This window comes from Varroa jacobsoni, unplaced genomic scaffold (assembly GCF_002532875.2).
Source record: "Varroa jacobsoni isolate VJ856 unplaced genomic scaffold, vjacob_1.0 scaffold_1021, whole genome shotgun sequence".
In the NCBI taxonomy this organism is placed as follows: domain Eukaryota; kingdom Metazoa; phylum Arthropoda; class Arachnida; order Mesostigmata; family Varroidae; genus Varroa; species Varroa jacobsoni.
Window position 1 is genome coordinate 62,824 of NW_019213923.1, and position 19,371 is coordinate 82,194.

At 48.5% G+C, this 19,371-nt stretch overlaps 1 protein-coding gene across 2 annotated transcripts in view; it reads left to right on the forward strand.

The window, feature by feature from the left end:
• The window catches only part of zfh2 (Zn finger homeodomain 2), a 64,634-nt gene extending 45,751 nt beyond the window's left edge, over positions 1-18,883 (forward strand). For both annotated transcript variants that reach the window (XM_022842872.2, XM_086970693.1), the window contains 6 exons: positions 16-638; positions 798-4,951; positions 5,253-7,153; positions 7,284-7,582; positions 11,906-12,073; positions 12,323-18,883. In XM_022842872.2, the coding sequence (XP_022698607.1) occupies positions 16-638; positions 798-4,951; positions 5,253-7,153; positions 7,284-7,582; positions 11,906-12,073; positions 12,323-13,347 (8,170 nt within the window). In that variant the 3' untranslated portion in view covers positions 13,348-18,883. The remainder of the gene's footprint in view (positions 1-15; positions 639-797; positions 4,952-5,252; positions 7,154-7,283; positions 7,583-11,905; positions 12,074-12,322) is intronic.
• The last annotated feature ends 488 nt before the right edge of the window (positions 18,884-19,371 follow it).

Genomic DNA, 19,371 nt, shown 5'->3' on the forward strand with positions numbered 1-19,371 from the left:
TCTCACTCATTTCAGGTGCGACGTGTCGTGCGACGAAACCTCGCGAATCTATCAGTGCTGCGTTTGCTGTGTGTTTTCAGTGGATAGTGTGGAGGCCTTGGGAGCCCACTTCCAAATGGACAGGACGAGGACGAAGGAGGACGAGGTTCTAATGGCAGTTGCTGGCAGTTATATCTGCAAGCTCTGCTCGTACAAGACGAACCTTCGGGCCAATTTCCAGCTCCACTGTAAAACGGACAAGCATCTGCAGCGCCTTCAACACGTCAATCACGTTAAGGAGGGCGGCCAACGAAACGAGTGGAAGCTCAAGTACGTCAACATATCGAACCCGGTTCAGGTGCGCTGCAACGCCTGTGACTACTACACCAACTCCGTACATAAGCTCCAGCTGCACGCGGCCAGCCCGCGTCACCAAATGTGCCAGCGAGCATTCAATCGTCTGGTGCAGCTGGAGGCCGCCCACCAGCCTCAGGCTCAGCAGCAACAAGTCCTGCAGTACAGCTGCAAGCTTTGCGAGTTCGTTACCGCTAAGAGGTCGCAACTCATCGAACACACCGGAGGAGCCGACCATATCATGAAGGCGCAGGCCGAACCCTGTGACATCTTGGACTCACTCCTTGTCACCGTTAAGAATCAGGGTGAGTGCCACAACAATAAGTTGCAGTAGTTAAAGTGTGATCAGTGTGGTGGCCTACCGTAGCTTGTTGAAGATTTGTGACCGTGTTATTCTTCTTCGTTTTTGATCGAAGTGTCTTCTCTGTGACTCGAAAGTTAAAGTTTTACTCGTATTCTTTCAGGCGCTGCTACATCCGACTCCTCGAGGGCGACAGACGCGCGTCACTGCAGTCTGTGCAGCTTCGTGTGCGATTCGGACGACGCCTTCCGGGAGCACTTGGCTTCCCATCCCGAACTCAAGGACCGAGCAAAGTCGGAGGAAAGCAAGGCCGACACCGATAAGGACTCCGGCAACGACTCGGAGCTTAGTCGCAAGAAGGACCTGGACACCTCCGGCAGCAGCTCGGGCTGTGTGCAATGCCCACTGTGCCAGGATGAGTTCCCGGATCTTGAGATGATTGGCCAGCATTTGCTGGCAGTGCACAACGTCACCAAAGAGGGTTTGCAGAGGCTGCTTGCGATCGTGCAGGCTACCGGCGAAGCGCGGTCGGCAAAACGGCCGCGACTCGATTCCGGCACAGAGACTGAAGGAACGGAGGAAAAGATGGACACTGATGAGAAGCTAGCCGAAAAAGACGAAGCGGACGACAAGCCCGACAAGACCGACCCTGAAGACCTAACCTGCAAGAAGTGTGGCGAGCAGTTCCAAAACCTCGACAATGTCCTCAACCACCTGCAGGACCTGCCCGAGCATTTCGAAGAGGCCGGTTCTTTCCAGTGCTGGAAGACCGGCTGCGACGCCTCATTCGGCGCTGCACCCGATCTCAGAAATCACTTTAAAAGTCACTTCCTTACGGTTATATCAGATCTCACAGTGTCGGAGAGGCACGTCTACAAGTACCGATGCAACCAATGTTCGCTCGCTTTCAAAACTATGGAAAAGCTACAGCTGCACTCACAGTACCACGCGATCCGTCAGGCGACGAGTTGCGTCATCTGCGGAAGAAATTTCAGGTCGGTTCAGGCTGTCCAGAAACATGTCGAAAGCACTCACTCGTCGATGAGTCCCGAGGATAGGGGGAAATACCAGGAGTACCTGGCGAAGAACCCGTTCCTTAACAAGGAGGGAGGCTCAGGAGTGCTCGATCCAGTGCTCAACGAGATGCTCAAGAAGGAGAGCCTCCGTGATGCTGATGACGAAATGCTTCCGGCTGAAAACGATGACCCGGAGCTTCAGCCAGAAGAGCTAGATGACGAAGAGCAGCCTGTTGACAGCACGTTCAAAGACGACTACATGAACCAGTCTCGGCGCGCGGAGGACGCCTACAACGATCCCAACCGCAAGTACAAGTGCCATCGATGCCGGGTGGCTTTCACCAAGCAATCGTACCTGACGGAGCACCATAAAAGCGCGGGCCACCGCGCCAAAGCGGGACCCGTCGTCGACAAGTACAACGACCCCTCTCGACCGTACAGGTGCGATATTTGCAAAGAAAGCTTCACCCAGAAGAGTATCCTTCAAGGGCACTATAACTCGGTTAGCCACCAACACAAACTCAAGCAGATCACTCAGCCCTTGGGTGGCACATGTGCAAATAGTGTCCAAAACTCAGTTGGAGCCGGTCATCTTGGCTCAAAAGACGGTGCTGGCACTCCACCCGCTCCCGGCACGCCCTCAGGCCAGGTTTCGCCCAGCAGAAGCTCTCCGTCGCCGGCCACCCTGGCCAACAACAACAACATCATCGAAGAGTCCGGTAAGCCGTTCAAATGCAACTTATGCAAGGTTAGCTACGGCCAGAATGCCACACTCGAAATCCACCTCCGCTCCGTTCTTCATCAGAGCCGGGCGGCGAAAATCCACGAGCTGGCCCTGCAAGGACAGCTGGATCTTCAGCTCCCGCTGATCGAACGGCCTGACGACGACGAACAGGCATCTGCCGATCAGGTGGCGCTGCAGAACTTCCAGCAGATTGCCCAAAACCTGCATAACATACAAAGTCTAGCGCAAAGCATCCAGGGTGTGGGTCATTCGCAGAATGCAGCCGACAAGGAAAGAGAGCTTCTACAGCAGCTCCTGAACCATCTGGGCGGACAGCATACCGGAGCGCAACAGTGTCAAGCTTGTAACCAGTCCTTTCCAAATACCGATGCACTTAACCAGCATCAAATGTTCTGTCCGATGACGAATGCCGCTGCAATATTGCAGAAACAAGCACAGCAACACCAGCAGAATGCAGCGGTTCAACAGCTTCTAACCGCGTTAACATCTGGGGATGTCAGCCCAGTCAAGCTCCCCAAAGGCATGCAGCCGGCACCCGTCAACCAGCAGCAGCAGCAGCAACAACAACAACAGCAGCAGCAGCAGCAAGCAAATACTCCACAAAATCTTCTACAAAACCAATTCAATCAGAATTTCGGCGTCGGCGGCAGCATTAATGCTAGTGGCAAAAAGCCGCCCATGTACAAGCATTTACTCGAGTCATTTGGTTTCGACGTGGTCATGCAATATAACGAGTTCAACCAGAAAGTGAAACGTCCGGACGACAACAATAGCAGCAGCAATAACAGAGACGACAACAAGAGGGAGGGCGATGACACGTCGGCGGCGCTAATAATGATCAATGAGGCAAAAGACAGCGCCTCCGATGACGGGGACTTGTCTGCGGCCAAAAGCGCAGACAGTAACGCTCAGGAAAACGGGGCCGTGGTGCAGATTAAGCTGGAGGCCGACGGGGCGCCGCAGGAGACCCTGGACGCTAAGGATAAGGAGGAGAAGGATAAAGACAGTGACCAGAAGACGCCCCCCGAGCTCCAGGATGTAGCGAAGGATTCTGACAAGCCGGCAAATGTCTCCGGAAAGCTCGATCTACCTGAGCTCAACCGATGCCGCTGCCCGGAGTGCGGCAAGGAATTCTCGAGCGTTTGGGTATTGAAGGCACACCGCGAGGAAGTCCACAAAGACGTGGTGCCTGTAGAAGTTGTCTCCAAAGTCGCGGAAAAGTTTAGGAACGACTTCGAGAACAAGACCACTCCCACTCCTGGGTCCGGCAACCACTCCGGAGCCGTCGGGACAACAGCAGCAGCTATTACAGCCGCAGTAACAGCAGCAGGAAATTGCAGCAACAACCAGGTACAGGCGACAGCAGCAGCAGGCACTAACGGACCTACGGGCCCCAGCGCGAGCTCCGGCAGCCTCGGCGGTTCCGGACAGGGTAGCGCCTCGTCGGGCTCCGACGTCAAACAGGAGCCGTCCGAGAGCGTCGTCCCGGAAGAGGCGAAGGTGCATACGCAGGCGACGAAGGCTGCACGGCGTTCTAGCGCCGCCACTGCCAACAACAGCGGCAGCAGTAGCAGCATTAGCGCCTCAAACGCCTCTGCGGAAGCGCCGAACAAGTGCGGAAGTGCGGACTCGGCCCAGTCACAGCCACAAGCGAAAAAGCCTTCATTACCCAAAAGCGGACCGCAGAGCCAGAACCACGACGGCACCCGAAGCGACCAGCAGAGCGCCGAGCAGCTCGCCCAGGCAGCCCAGTTGCAGATGTTAATGCAGATGGGCTTGATGGGCCTCCCGCCTCAACTTGCCACAGCCCTCCCCCAGCAGCTGCAGCAACTTCAACAACTCGGCCAGTTGCCGCCCATGCATCCCCTCTCAATGATGATGATGAACATAAACCCCCTGAACCCCCTGACAGCCGCTGCCGCAGCGGCCAATCCCATGCAACAGGTAGATCCCATTTTAGCAGCCGCGGCCATCCAGCATGCTATGATGACCGGGCAGGATCCAGCGGCGCTCTTAGCCGCCCAGCAGAAAGCCATGCAACAGCAGATGGCTGCCGCTACGGCTGCCGGTGCCGACCAGACCGTCTTAGCGGCTCAAAAGAACCTCTTCCAACAGCAGTTGATGCAACTGCAGTTGGCCGCTGCCGCCGCGCAGAACGCGGCTGGCGCTGCTGCTGCCACAGGCGCCGGACCCGCGGCGGGTGACCAGGCCGCCGCTAACGCAATGGCTAAACAGCAACAACAGTTGCTTCAACAGGTGTTCGGCCAGATGGGACAGGCGCCTGATCCGCTGGCGCATCAAAAGCTGCTGCAACAGCAGCTCACGCTACAACAACAACAACAACAACAGGCGCAGCAGGCTGCGGCACAACAGCAGCAACAACAGCAGCAGCAGCAGCAACAACAACAACAGCAACAGCAGCAGCAGCAGAAACGAGCGCGTACTCGGATCACCGACGATCAACTAAAGATCCTGCGCGCCTACTTCGACATCAATAACTCCCCGACCGAAGAGGCTCTCCTTGAGATGTCGGAGAAGTCTGGACTGCCACTTAAGGTAAATGATGATCCTGTGTTCTGCTTTGATCATATAGTAATATCATACTAAAGGAACATTTACCGACATGCGTGTATTTCGTATTGATTTTGTACCTATTGGTAAAAACTTTCCAATCATTAGATCCAGAGCCCAGGATCGATCGGAAGTAGATCCAACAACCTTTGTCAAATGGTATCTATTTGACTCTACAAAGACAGCATGTCGTATTATTTGATTTCTTTCTTTTTTTTTTCGATCAATTTTTTGTACAATTGCTTGATTCAATAGGATATATCATTATAATCGATTCGATTTTTAGGTAATCAAACACTGGTTCCGCAACACCCTGTTCAAGGAGCGCCAACGAAACAAGGACTCTCCCTACAACTTCAACAATCCCCCGTCTACCTACCTGAACCTAGAAGAGTATGAGAAGACTGGGGAGGCAAAGGTTATCCCCATCTCGGAAGTGTGCAGTTCCGGGGCCGGCGACGTCAAGCCGTTGGCGATTACCACAACCTCGGCGACAGCAGCAGCGTCGAGTCAATCTGTCTGCTTGACTAGCGACAGCACGGTAGCTGCGGTGGCAGTGGCAGCCGCAGGCGCGGTCGGCGAAAACAAAAAACAACAACTTGCCCCATCTCCTGCCCCATCTCCCGCACTTAAACAGCCCCCTACACCTCAGCCCTCACCCTCGCCGGCGCCCCCCACGCCGCCCGTGCAAGTGATCAAACTCGAGACACCCGCCACACCTAGCGCGCCCAGTACGCCGAAACCGTCAAAGCCCGGTAGTACCAGTGTTAACAAAGAGACCACAACCACTGCCCAACAACAACAACAGCAACAGCAGCAACAACAACAGCAACAGCAACAACAACAGCAGCAGCAGCAGCAGCAGCAACAACAACAACAACAACAACAAGCTGCGAATGCAATGGCTATTCAACAGCATGTGCTTATGATGGCTATGTTGATGGGCGAGGGCGGCGGAAAGGAGGCAAGCGAGGGGATTCAGGAGCTAGTGAAGACCCACGAGCGGCTGCTCCAGGCGAAACCTGAGTTGCTCAGCAATCCCGACCTGCTTCAGGAGACGCTGTTGAAAGAGATGCAAGTGCAGGCTCAAGCCCAAGCGCTTGGAGCCGCTGCTTCACCGACAGCTCTGCTGCAAGCCAACCTGGCGGCAGCCCCGCCCTCTGCTCCAACGCCGCCCAGCGGAAAACGCGCCAACAGAACTCGCTTCACGGATTATCAGATCAAGGTTTTGCAGGAATTCTTCGAATCCAATGCCTACCCGAAAGACGATGATTTGGAGTATTTGTCGAAACTACTTAATCTCAGTCCGCGCGTGATCGTGGTGTGGTTCCAAAATGCCAGGCAGAAGGCGAGGAAGGTCTACGAAAACCAGCCGCAGACCTCCGAAGATGAAAGCGGACGATTTCAGAGGACCCCCGGCCTAAACTATCAGTGCAAGAAGTGCCACCAGGTGTTTCAGCGCTACTACGAGCTTATCAAGCATCAGAGGAACTCATGCTTCAAGGACGAGAATCCGATCGCCCTGCAACTGAAGTCCGCGCAGGAGCAGCAGTCGTCCCAGCCGGATCGCCCGGAGAGCAGCGTCGGCAGCAGTCAGACGCCCCCAGATACTCCAGAGCCTTCTGGCACTCCCAAAAGCACGGCGTCCTCTGGGGCCAACCTTAGCTCGGAGCGCGCCCTGGCGGTAGCCCTACCTGCCGCACTGGCTATTCAAGTAGCCCAGGCGCAGGCTCAACAACAACAACAGCAACAACAACAATCCCAGACGTCGGGCGTCCAACCCCCCTCGCTTAATGCTCTAACCCCTCTGGCCCAGAGCCCTCTTGGTCCCGCCTTATCCCCTACGGGTACACCCTCAGCTCCCTCAGCCGCAGCAGTGTCTGTTGGCGCGGGAACCTTTCGTTGTGACAAGTGTCCCTTGGTATTCTCACGGTTCGAGCAATGGCGTGAACATCAGGTCATACACGTGATGAACCCTAACCTGTTCACCGGCACGCCTTCCTCAGCCCAACAGCCCCAAACTCCCAAAAGCACTATAGCGAACCCGATAGCGACCGCTCAAAATTTGGCCTTTCCGGGAATGATGGAGGAAGGTAGTAATGGACAATGGAAACGAAAACCAGATTCAGCCAGCACTGACGAGGAGTGCTCTCCAAGCAAGGACGCCAGCGGAGATGGTTCTCCAAGGTAAGCGTCCATCTTCGCAAGCAAATTGCGTTCGACGTCCACTCCCCTTGCATGGATCTAAGATCAACGATTCGATCAATCGGGCATCTTGAGGCTAATTCCGGCTTGCACGTTGCTTTGCTTCCTTCAGGGACAAACGACTGCGTACGACCATCCTTCCGGAGCAACTCGACTTCCTCTACCAGAAGTACCAGCAAGAGTCGAACCCCAGTCGGAAGATGCTGGAATCTATCGCGCGAGATGTCGGGCTCAAGAAGCGAGTGGTGCAGGTTTGGTTCCAGAACACCCGGGCCCGCGAACGCAAAGGCCAGTTTCGCGCCCACCAACAAGCTATCCACAAGCGCTGCCCCTTCTGCCGGGCCCTGTTCAAGGCCCGCAGCGCGCTAGAATCGCATCTCGCGACTCGGCACGCCGATCTCTACTCCAAAGGTAAATTCGGTTTGTTCTCATCCCCTATTATGTGTAGGCACTGTGTAGGATGGTTAAAATCTGCGATAGGGCGGCTAACGTGCGGGGTTTAGAAGGTAATGTTTGTTGGTAACGACGTAGCTACATTTCTGGAGGCAGTCTTCTCTAATATTTTCGGTAGTACGGTTTGGTTTATAAGACACTGAGCAAACATGAAATTAACAACAGTATTTGATGCCCTGTAGTGTGTGGTCCATTTATTTGGCTTTGCAGCTATTTGTAGATTTGTTGAACGGCAAAAAATCAAGTATAAAAAAGGGTGGCATTTGTTCACTTATCCTTTATTAAAGTGTGGGCCTTTGAAACCACACGATCTTTTTGTCGCTGCACCGCCCAACTATGTCATCGAACGGTTAGTTTCTAGGCATTCGCAGACACCGATAGCTAACTTCCTTTCATAGTATCGATCTATTCAGCTCATCGTTTGGCCAATGATGGCCCTCTCCTCCACTTTCTTTTTTCGTTGACCTTTTGCATTTGCCAAGTCGTTAAATGTTCATCTGCGGATGCTAACGATGTTTCAGAAAATTCGATAGTAATCTAGTATTGTCGTGGCTTGTAACTTGGACTCGTTTTACTGTATTCGTTGGTTGTCGTCTGCATTGTAACCGATCGTAGAGACGCCCAGGAGAAATGGCGGCTGGAACGTGGCGTAGGGGTAGCATTGAGACACTGAGTCTAAACAAGAGACGTATTGATCTTAGACGATACTGCACTTGCAGCAAAGGATAGACAGTGTCTCAAGATGGCGTCGCATTTTCCGTCCGATTGTCGTCGTCGTCGTCGTGGTCGACGCGCTATTTGTGATGGTGACATCGGTCAACGTGGGCTTATTAGTGCTTAACCGCCAACCAAACGCTTGTCACGTCGAACACTGTTGGGTTCCTGCCGACGAGCATCCCGTCTTAGAACGTCCGCATTCCACACCGTCGTACCCGTTACGCTACGTCGCGTTACGCTGTAAAGCTCATTGATGATTGTCGCGGTGCAACTTATCCTCGAAGAGGGTACTCCTAAACTAGCAAAGGACACGCTGAAGAAAGATGCCGACAATAATAAAGGGTGCGCATAATGACACAAAACGAACTGAGAGCGGCTGGCCTGACGAGGACCATGATGTCGATGATGGCAGCAATAACAACAAACAAGCATGGGCTGTTAGCAACAACGAATACTGCTTTGGCCTGTGTGGCTGATTGGTCGTATGTTGGTTTTCGGTTTTGTGCCATTGACTGAATGCTCAGTCAGCAGTCAGCAACCAGCTTTTACGTCGACGTTGGTGATGCCGTCAATGGTGGTGCAAATCGGACGCGCGCCGTGTTTACGCGGAGGCGTCACTCGCCATTACCATCGGCTACTTATATTTCAGTGAGAACGAATGGAGAGAGCTTTACAATAGACGGTTGTTAATGTAAATTTTGAAACGGAGAATAGTATGTCTGTTCCTCGAATGGTATCATTATGAATTGCGCTAATCGTCGAACGAAGTTAGATTGGTATTCACTATATCAATCACTCGGCTCACAGCTGCCATTACCGCGAGTTCAATCGACCGTACGTATGAAGCACAATTGCGCTTGACAAAACGCCTCATCGGTAGCCTTTAATTCGTTGGCGAAGTATTCGCCTGTTTGTGCGGTCCGTCCAGTCATTCAAATTTTGTTACCAGTCGTTGAAATGGTAAAGCCATCGATCAATAGAGCGCCAATTACACTCCTATAGGCGTTTGTTTATTCACTCATTCTGACTCAACAACAGTTCGAGACTTTTTACGATGTTCGTTGCTGTCGGTACTGTTCTGTTCGTTTGCTTCTCTTTCGAACGTCGTTCCTGATTTTCGAAAACCTTTTTATGCCCCAGAATGCCCCACTCTTGTCATCATCATCAAATCAAAGTACCTGCTTACTTTTCGATTTTTGTAACGACACATCTACATAGAACATCTGAGAGTGTCAGTTATTGCTATGACTGAGAGGGTAAGTAAGCGAGTAAACGAATGGCCGATGAAGACCGTTGTCTATCGGCCTGTCGACGTGGACGATGAACTTAAAGATGCGTCACCCTCTATAAAGCCTTGACCGCCATTGCGTCGTCGAGAAACCAACCACGTAATGGCCACCTCACGCTAAAGCACATTGGATCTTTTTATAGGAAAAGTCATAAGTGACTATAAGCACCAAGCGGCGACAGCACCAGGAGAGCTGAAGAAGACACTGCCCGGGGCTGCTCAACTGGTGCCACGGTGTCCATCGGTGTGTCAACCCAGTGGGCCGATTTGCGAGAACTAGACAGGCCAGCGTGCTTGCTTATTGCCACCGTTGTTTGGTGGAGCGCTGATAACCGACGCATAGCGTCTAAAATGAATGTAAAAACCATCAGCCTCAAAATAATAATAACAATAAAAATATATACGTCCGATCGAGTGCTACAATATAAAGCACTACTTGGTTGGGTCGCCGGTTGTAAAGGTGGTTGATGACCAAATCATGTTAGTCTTGATTGCGCCGATGATATCACGCAGATGTAATGACACAGTTTACCAGTAGCTTTACCTCGTGTCCTGCGTCAGAATTAAACAGTAGTTCAAAAAAACCTTATCTTTCTTTTCCCCAGAATACACTACCCGACCATTTCCTCCTATCGAAGTCATTCCCGACAGCCCGATATCGCTCCTACGTTAACAACGTTTGCTTGGATGAATATATAACTTGACAGGATACTATTGTGGCCGTCAAAATTTAACATTCTATATATGCAAGGCGTGCACAATGCTAAAGTTTGTGCGTGTATTAGGCTCCCGTCTGTTGTCACCAATCAGTAAAGGGTGGTCCAGTATTTCTTATATAAATCCAGTTGTTAAATTTGGAATTCAAAACATCAATAAATACGTGCACAGCCGCTATTTAAGTGAAAAGAGGTTCATATGTTGGCCGTTTTTGCTTTCTATCGGTCCGATACGCGTAATACGGTGTATAATAATAATCCAATAATCAGCGATATATCTGTCTGGGATAATGAGTTCATATATAATTAGAACCAACGCGAAAACACCGAATTTTTTCCCACTCGGGCTTAACCGAAGCCCTGAAATGCTTCCCTACATTTAATTGAGTTAAGACATCCTCCCCCCTCCTCCTCCTCCTCCTCCTCCTCCTCCCTTGAAAAACCTATCAAGCGTTTGCGTTCTTCCCGATCGTCACTCTCCCTTCGGCGTTGCCGTCCTCGTTGTTTCGTTACTTATTTCGTTTTCTCCGCTTTTTAAACCTACGTTTCTTTTCTATTTTCTCGTTCGCTCGTACGGCGACTGTCGCAGGCTCCTCGTTTAACGGCGACATTGCACTACAGTAACGGCGGTTACGGTGGCTAGTCGTCGTGTTTTTCATTGGCTATTCGAGTGATGCTGGCTGCTGCTAGGTGGTAGAATGTGAATCGGACAAAACAAGAACGAAGGCGAATGAACGCGAGAGAAAGAGAGAGACAAAGGAAAAGTACAACTAACAGAACTAAATACCCCTGGCTGGCTTGCCCGACGTAATTACAAGGCTCGTCCATGGCTCGCCCAGCCAGCCATCGCTCTTTAACTGGCAATCGACCAGTCGGACGGAACAGCCCAACCGAATGGCGGACGACAGAGAAGAGCGCCGCGTCGGATTGGCCGGTTCTCGCTAGCCCCGCCTCCAGACGCGCCGGATACACGTCGGTAGGCAATGGGACGCGTTGAACGCAGTGGTGGAGGCAGACAGCAAGCAAAAAGCGCTGTCTGGCATCACCATTATCGCCGCTGCTGCTACCAATATTTCTTACAACCAGAACTAGTGACTACGATAGTGCGATACGCTACGCGATACGCTGGTGCTGCCGCTGGGAAGCAATAAACAAATGACTACGTTCATTATGAGTAACAACAGCGACGGCGGCGGCAAAGACGACAGCAATGGCAACAGCACAAGCCGCAATGGTAGTAATTAGATGAACAGTAATCGGTGGCAAACGCTGCGGCGAAAACTAGCGCATCAACGTACTGTTGTGTGTGTTTGTGCTGACAATGCAGGCAAACAAACATCACTGCGTAAACGACAATAATCGTTTTACCGTTTCAAAGATTTCTTTGATTATTAGGCTGTACAGAGAAACACTGCGGGCTAATCATGTATAATGACTCGGTGTTTAGTGCAGAATAATGATATTAGAAGTTGAAAAATTGCATGTTGTAGTTAAACTTAGTTTGCTTCCAGTGGTGTAAAAGTAACTTATTTTTACATACGTTTCGCTCGTTTACTTCAGGTGAGCTGAACATCGACGCCTTTCCTGATGGTGACGCAGATAATTCGAACCCTGACGAGGTCCCGAACCCTTCATTTGCTGTTGAGGAAAGCAAGCATAACGTTGAAGAGTTCAAACGGTTCCTTGAGGAACTCAATGGTCCCACGGACCTGAGTGCTAAGAAGCAAGGTAAGAGGAACCTGCCACTCAGCTTAACTTAAGCCTCAACCAGTGGATGCTACTGACTCTAAATGGATAGATTTCATCGGCGCTTTTGTTGTCGCGGGTATTGCTTCGCTTGCTTTTGGTGCACGCTTTGGTAAGAAAAAAAACGCGTTGTAGTAAGGCCGGTGCCAGTGTTTTTTAGGGCTTTATACAGGCAAAGTGGAAAGTACCCCACTTTCCAGTCTAAGCCAATGCATTTGTGGCGTCTTGCAGGTGTTGATATGCCGTTGTCGACTCTGATGACAACGACGACGACCACGCCGTTGGACCTCAGCGGGCCTGATGAGCCCCACGCGAAACCGCGAATGGGTCTGGCCCGCGTTGAGTCCGACTCTGAAGACACTCAGGATCAGTACCAGAACGACGGTAACGACTTAAACATGTCCGAGAATGGTGACTCGGTGGTCTACTACGAGCAGCAGACCTCGCCTGGCTCGACCGAGGGTCGACCCGCCGCTCCCGGTGGTCAGGCCAAACGCTTCCGCACGCAAATGAGCTCGGTGCAGATTCGGATTATGAAGAGTATTTTTCACGACTATAAGACGCCCACGATGGCCGAGTGCGAGAGTCTGGGCGCCCAGATCGGACTGCCCAAACGGGTAATCCAGGTCTGGTTCCAGAACGCCCGCGCCAAGGAGAAGAAGACCAAGGCGGCCGCTCTCAAGATGGGCCAGGTGCCCGAGCTCGAGCCTGCCCGGCCGGAACAATGTGACATCTGCAACACCCGCTACGAGTCATTTTCCAGCTCATTACAGGACCACCTTTTCTCGCCGAGCCATATCAGCCAGATTCGGGCGTATCTCGAGCTCAACAAGGACGAGCCCGAACAGTCGCAGCAGGCCGGAGGCGGCCATAGCTCGGGGCCGCCCCTTCCGATCTCGGGCCAACAACACGGCCCCAGCTCCGGAGCGGGCGGCGATCAGGCCAGCTCGGCGTTCGGCCCCGAGCACAGCCAGCTCGTGCAACAGCTGCAGCTACTGAGTCAGCTCAATCTGCAACAAGAACAACAGCAGCAGCAGCAGCAGCAACAGGCGTCGCTGGAAGACAGCGTGGATGTCACGTCAGGGAAATCGACAGGCGATACTAACTGCAACAACAATCCTGCTTCCAATGATGATTTCAGCCTGTTCACCTCTTCAGGCGCAGGGGGCGTCAACGGTGGCCAGAATCAATTCAGCGCATTTTTCGGTGCGCAGAGCCCTGGGGCGCCCCTTTTCAGTTCTGCGAGCCGCCAGTGAAAAATTGTGTCGTCACCGTCATCGATGAAACAAGGAGAGTTTACGAAGATACGAACAACGCCAATAGGCGAATTAATAATATAATAATATAGTACTGCTTGAAGAAGAACGATAAACTGATATTGACTATTATAAGCGACCGGCCAAGGAACACTATTATGAAAACAAGGGACTGCTATAAAAACTTTCAGTCCAGTTGGAGTACTATGAAAACGGCGAGCAAGTGAAGACCGGTCTGCTGGACCATCAACTAATGGACGGACGGCCTTACGCTTTTAGCAAAAAGAACGAATTGGGTGTGAAGAACTGTGGACTATTTGTAAGTGTGATCAAACAACAACAGCTGCTACGAGGACGACAACAACAGCAACAACAATGAGACCATCGAGAACATCAAGCAAGAATAAGACTTGTCTTTGCTAATACTACAACAACAACAGCGACAAATGCAAGTTTAGTATAGGGAAGGAAAGCTACAGCAAGTAAATAAGCGGGTGACTAACTATCGGAGACTGCCTCGAAAGCGTGATGTGTCGCGAACCGACAGCTCTCCGCTGATTCGGCATCCAAGCCGGTGACCACGAACGACATGAGCGTGATCAAAGAACGCATGTAGGGTTTACGAAGAAGACATGAGTGGTTTCACAATAATTACTATACACTTCTCTTTATAATAAATACATATACACACGGAGATATTATTTCTATACAGAAAATACCAATCAGATGTTCTAACTAATGGCCCTGATCCAACCACAGCAAACGCAGAAAGAGATAAGGGGCCACGACGGAAGCTGGGAGAAAAGCAGAATTAATATAAATAACGTGCGCGCGTTTATTAATCGCCTGATGAAAGAAGGATGAAAAATGCAAATAGGCATCGATTCAGGCAATCCAAAGCAAGCCTATGAGCCTGGCTTATTCGGCAAAGCCGAGTCGTATACCTAACCCCTATATATATATATATATATATATATATATATATATATATCATATCACGCCCCACTCAACGTCAACATGCGAATCGCATGAAACGCCGACGCGGGCCACCTGCGTAACCTGTGAATAATGAAAACAAAAACAGACAACGACGACGACGACGACGACGACGACGACGACTGTGAAGAAACGATGGAGAATGGCAGAGAGAGAGAAAACCAACATCAGCAGACGATACAGTCGTAAGGTCATCGTAAGACACAGGAAACAACATAATCTGTGAAGACTGATGAAGCCGATGGTGGAGACGACGACATAGACGAAAAATTGCAGGAAGTGAATAAGACCAAGTGACAAAAAAAAGATATACGTTAAGAGCACTAGCCACACCTGATGAGGGCGGCCCTCGTCTAATCATAAATGAAAATAAGCAATGAGAACGGCGATAATGCGCCGACCTCGGACGGTGGGTTAGCACGCTCGAGTGTATATATGCTAAATAATGCTGCTAATAACAATGAGGTGGTAATATTAATTATAATAAGGGTAATTATTAATAATAAGAATCGGAGTTATACGACAATGCTAATGACATAATATTAAACAATGACGATGACATAGACGACGCAAAAAACAAGGGTGTGTGACCACGCATCCATTAGGGTAACTCTCCAGTGTTCCTCATATATATAATATTGTATAATCCACTACAAAACCGACACACTTGCTGCAGACAGATAGATAGAATTAATAAAAATAATCGTTCAAGTGGACTGCAACGAGATAATAACAACTACAACAACAATACTAATAATAACAATATTGATAATTATAAAAACAACAATTATTATAATGAGACAAAGGGGACGCTGATAGCATGATCCTATGATATATATATATATCCTGTAAACGATGCGCAACAAAATAAGCAAGATAATAAGAAAGAAAAAGAAGAACGAAAGAAATACAGGCATAAACGAAAACAGGTTATATAGATACATGGAGAGGACGAGTGAATGGAAATGTCAAGGGAAGACAATAACCGATATTGTAGAAAAGATGTGCAATTTTTTCATTGTCCGAGCGGCCTCCCGTGCCGTCTCGTTTGATGTCTGTTTGGGCTGCTGAAAATAGAAAACGATGAGAAATCTGCCGAAAAAGCGATAATAATTAATAATAATAAACCAGTGCAGAAGGCAAACAGCGAGTGAGGTAAGCCGTTGACCAGCGGAAGCGGCTCTAAAAGGCGCTCTCGCTGCATAGTTACCGCAAGTACCAGTTACTCGAACTGTTATCAGGTTGTCCAATTTCATCTTGCTACTATTCATATGGGATACTTTGCTATGGGTTGGGTAGCTGTAGATGGCAGTGGTGGTGCATTACGGTCGTTGTGCTGGCGATGGACGCGAGCGAAGTTACCGCGCGGCACGGTCGTACCAGGGCCCGACTAAATGCTTCGAAAGGCCGCCGTTCCATGTTGGGAGTGGCCGTCCACAAAATACGAAAGTTCCTATCTTTGGTGTGTCATTTGATAACGACGAAGATGACGACGATAACGATGATCATGGTGAAGCTAACTTGCTGCTAAAGTAAATAATTGCAAAGGCGATATTGATAATGAAACGCTAAAAATGATGCAGAAACTTCTGTAAAACTCAGAAAGATAACACGGCTAGGAGAGGCAGTAGCGATAATACTAGGTTGAGGGGATTGAATCGAATCTATAACTAATAGCAAAAACTGAAATCAATCGATGATTACGCATGTTGAGAGATATTTAATTTTTTTTCCTGGATCTAAGTGAGCAGCGATGATAATTCATGCTCCCTTCAGGATTGCTTGTGTTCTTCTATTTCTAAGGATTCTGCTCATCCTCTCATTGATGGCCGTACACAACTGTATGTCCTTTAACGACAGACTGATTTATTGGTTGCTTGATTGACTGACAACGGACCTCCGGCGGGCGCAATGCCCTTGCGGATCATACGTGCATGAAAGATGCAAAAACCTTTTCCCGAACACCAGAAAGTGGCTATAGAAGGATGACGACACACACAGAGAGTTGCCAGACGCACACACGACACGCTTTCGCTTTCTGGGGTTGCGTTAACGGTCGGGTCGTCTGAACTATTCTAGTACACCTCTATATATATATATATATACCCTGTTGTATGCGGGCGGCAGATTTGAGCTATTTTTTTTTTTAGCTCTCCGCGATCTCTCCCTAAGAAAAAGATTTTTTGCTTATTTTTCTGTCTGCGCGTCGCCTTTGCAAACAATGCGGCAGAAGACATTATTGCAATTGAACATTACTAGTATATTGGCGCCGCTCATGGGATCACACAGCTTGGAACAACATGTCGAAATTCATCCTCTTCTCGCGATTCAGTCACAGACTGCTACCTTGTTGTGCTATGCACTGCGGAAGCCTGCAAATGAGCGAATTATGAGCACAACGCTGAGCTAACCAACAAAAGCGAAAGAAGGGCTCAGGCGATAACGTATGTACATATATAAACATAAAAACTGAAGGTGCAGAAAAATTAAAAACGTGAAGCAATGAAAGGATATGGTAGCGACACCACACATTGTACGTCGACGCTGTTCCTGTAAGGATGGCCATGCGTGACAACGGAGAATCGCCGAAAAACTAGAGAGAAACAGAGCGACAATAATTAAAAACAATAGGGAAAAAATAGAAGTTTTGGCCTGGGAGAGAAAAAGAAAATGCTAAGGGGAAAATCCCAACAAAATTTCTGTTCTTGCTTCGTTCCGAAAAAAAAAAAACAGTTTTGTCGTCTGCAAACGGCTATTTATTCCATATGATTTTGGTGTCATTTTTTTAATAACCGGTGTGTAGGTTCATGTGGTCTTTGTGTAATTTCGTGTCGTTATATTTGTATCTTCTGTTATGTCCGCCTTTAAAACTTGTAAAATAATATTACAATGCATTATTACTGAAAAAATAAGCATATATAGCCACTACATTTATATACATACCAGCGGTTTTTTGAAGCCACCTAACAAAAAAATCGATGGAAATGTTCTAATTATTCGAGGCAACAGCTCTCTAGGAATCAGCCTTTCTGGCAATTCAGAAAAGGGGTGGCTGCAATCGACGACGTTTTGTTACCTTTGTGTATATATACCATTACAATTATGATCATTCTTCATTAATTTATGGAAGACAAACAAGCCGTGGTCCTTTAATAATGAATATATGATACTGATTTGCGCAGAACTGTGGACCCGAACAGGGAACAGTAAAAAACGATTATACCAAGAACAGTAGCATTCGAGATTCTGTGTATGGTAATAACAATAATGATCTATGGTAATTAGTACGGAACCTAATATTAGCAAAAGAGAATAAGGATGATTACCTATATATATATATATATATATATAGGGGAAAAAAGGACTGACGAAGAATTAGAATGTGGGCATGTGAGTGTGTGTATGTGTGTGCGCGCGCGCATTAAAAATGGTGAACGGATCGCTGTGTGAAAGACAAAGACGTAAAGAGAGAAAAAACAGGACGAATGCGGATTGTCCTTTTGTGGCAAGATACATAATGGTAAATATACTAGGCTAGGTGTAATTTATTATTTGTCAAAAAGAAAATCAAATCGAACAGATGCCGTCTGATGCAGAAGAGTGGCAATGTTTGTCACACTTTATGGCCGCAGCGCATCGGGACGCGCGTGAGGTTCGTCCTAGAGTGGTAGGGCCGCCACGTGTCTCGATGCGTTTACAGAGGCGGTGATGAACCTAACATAAGTATGCAGCACAATAAGCTAAGCAAGAAAGTAAGATGACGAGGACGACAATAAGAATGACGATTACGAGAACTAAACTAACTATATAGAAAAATGCAGATATATTGAAGAGCATTGGTCGAGTGTTCCTAGGTAGCGAGAGGCAGGAGATCACAGGATAGCGCGAAAAAAAAAAAAGGTAACGCTTTACGGTGAGATATCGGAAGGATGACGAATTCTCCTGTAGGCATCGAGCTGATAACGTTCTGATGTTACATTGAAATGACGCCGAAGCAGTGGTAAAGTGATCACAAGGAAATTGGCCGAATTGCGGTAAACAACTAACCAACAGTTGAGATACGGAGTTTTTCCACTTCAAAACTGGGCTCATGAACGATGTCGAGAATGACAATTGTGGCAGCAATTGTAAGAAGATGAGGTAGAAGGATGCATCAGAAGCGAAAATAGTATCAGAGAGCTGAAAAAGACACTGGGAAGGACATTGAGGATGGTTGGTATTTAATCAACTACTATTAACGCAATCAGGACGTAGTGCGAAGAGACACAGGGAAACGGGCAGATGGCGACGATTTGATGAAAGCAAACTATGAAGGAAGCGACAGAAGGCACGAGAGTGCGCAAGCGAAGTGACGCAAAAGTACACGATAACTAATTACCACACGAACTGGCTGCTTGCAAAACGCGAATGATTGTGTTCATTGTAAATTGTTGGTGGATAATTATTAAGTAATAATAATAATAATAATAATAATAACGACAACAAACAACAACAAACCAAATAAGTAAATAAATAAAACATTTATATATCAAGAAACAAATATGGATCATGTCGTTATTTATGCTATATTTATATACTCACATGGGTATAAAATCCAAACCGGTAATATGTACGCTAGTGTTTCTGAGGGAGAACTTTGTTTCTTATTGTTTCAAACAACCGATATAGATACGTCACCGTGTCTAGATCGGCTTTAACAAAGCATACTATAAAAAAAAAACTCTCCGTAGCAAGGCTCGCGAAAGGCTGTAGCACCATCAGGTACCTATTTATTCCGCAGTGCATCTCTTAACGATTTTACCAGTTAGGACAAATGGATTGTTTTTCATTATTTAGGGGATCCAGCCGATTTTCGCACTGTGCTTCCTTATGTACTGGGATCTTTCACTCAAACACTCGTAGATAATTCATTTTTTTATTTTTAATATACTTTAAATATACTCGAACACTTTTAAATAAATAATAAACGCTTTTTTTTTCATCATAGACTGCATAGTGGAAAAAATTATGCCAGTCTCGCTCATACTT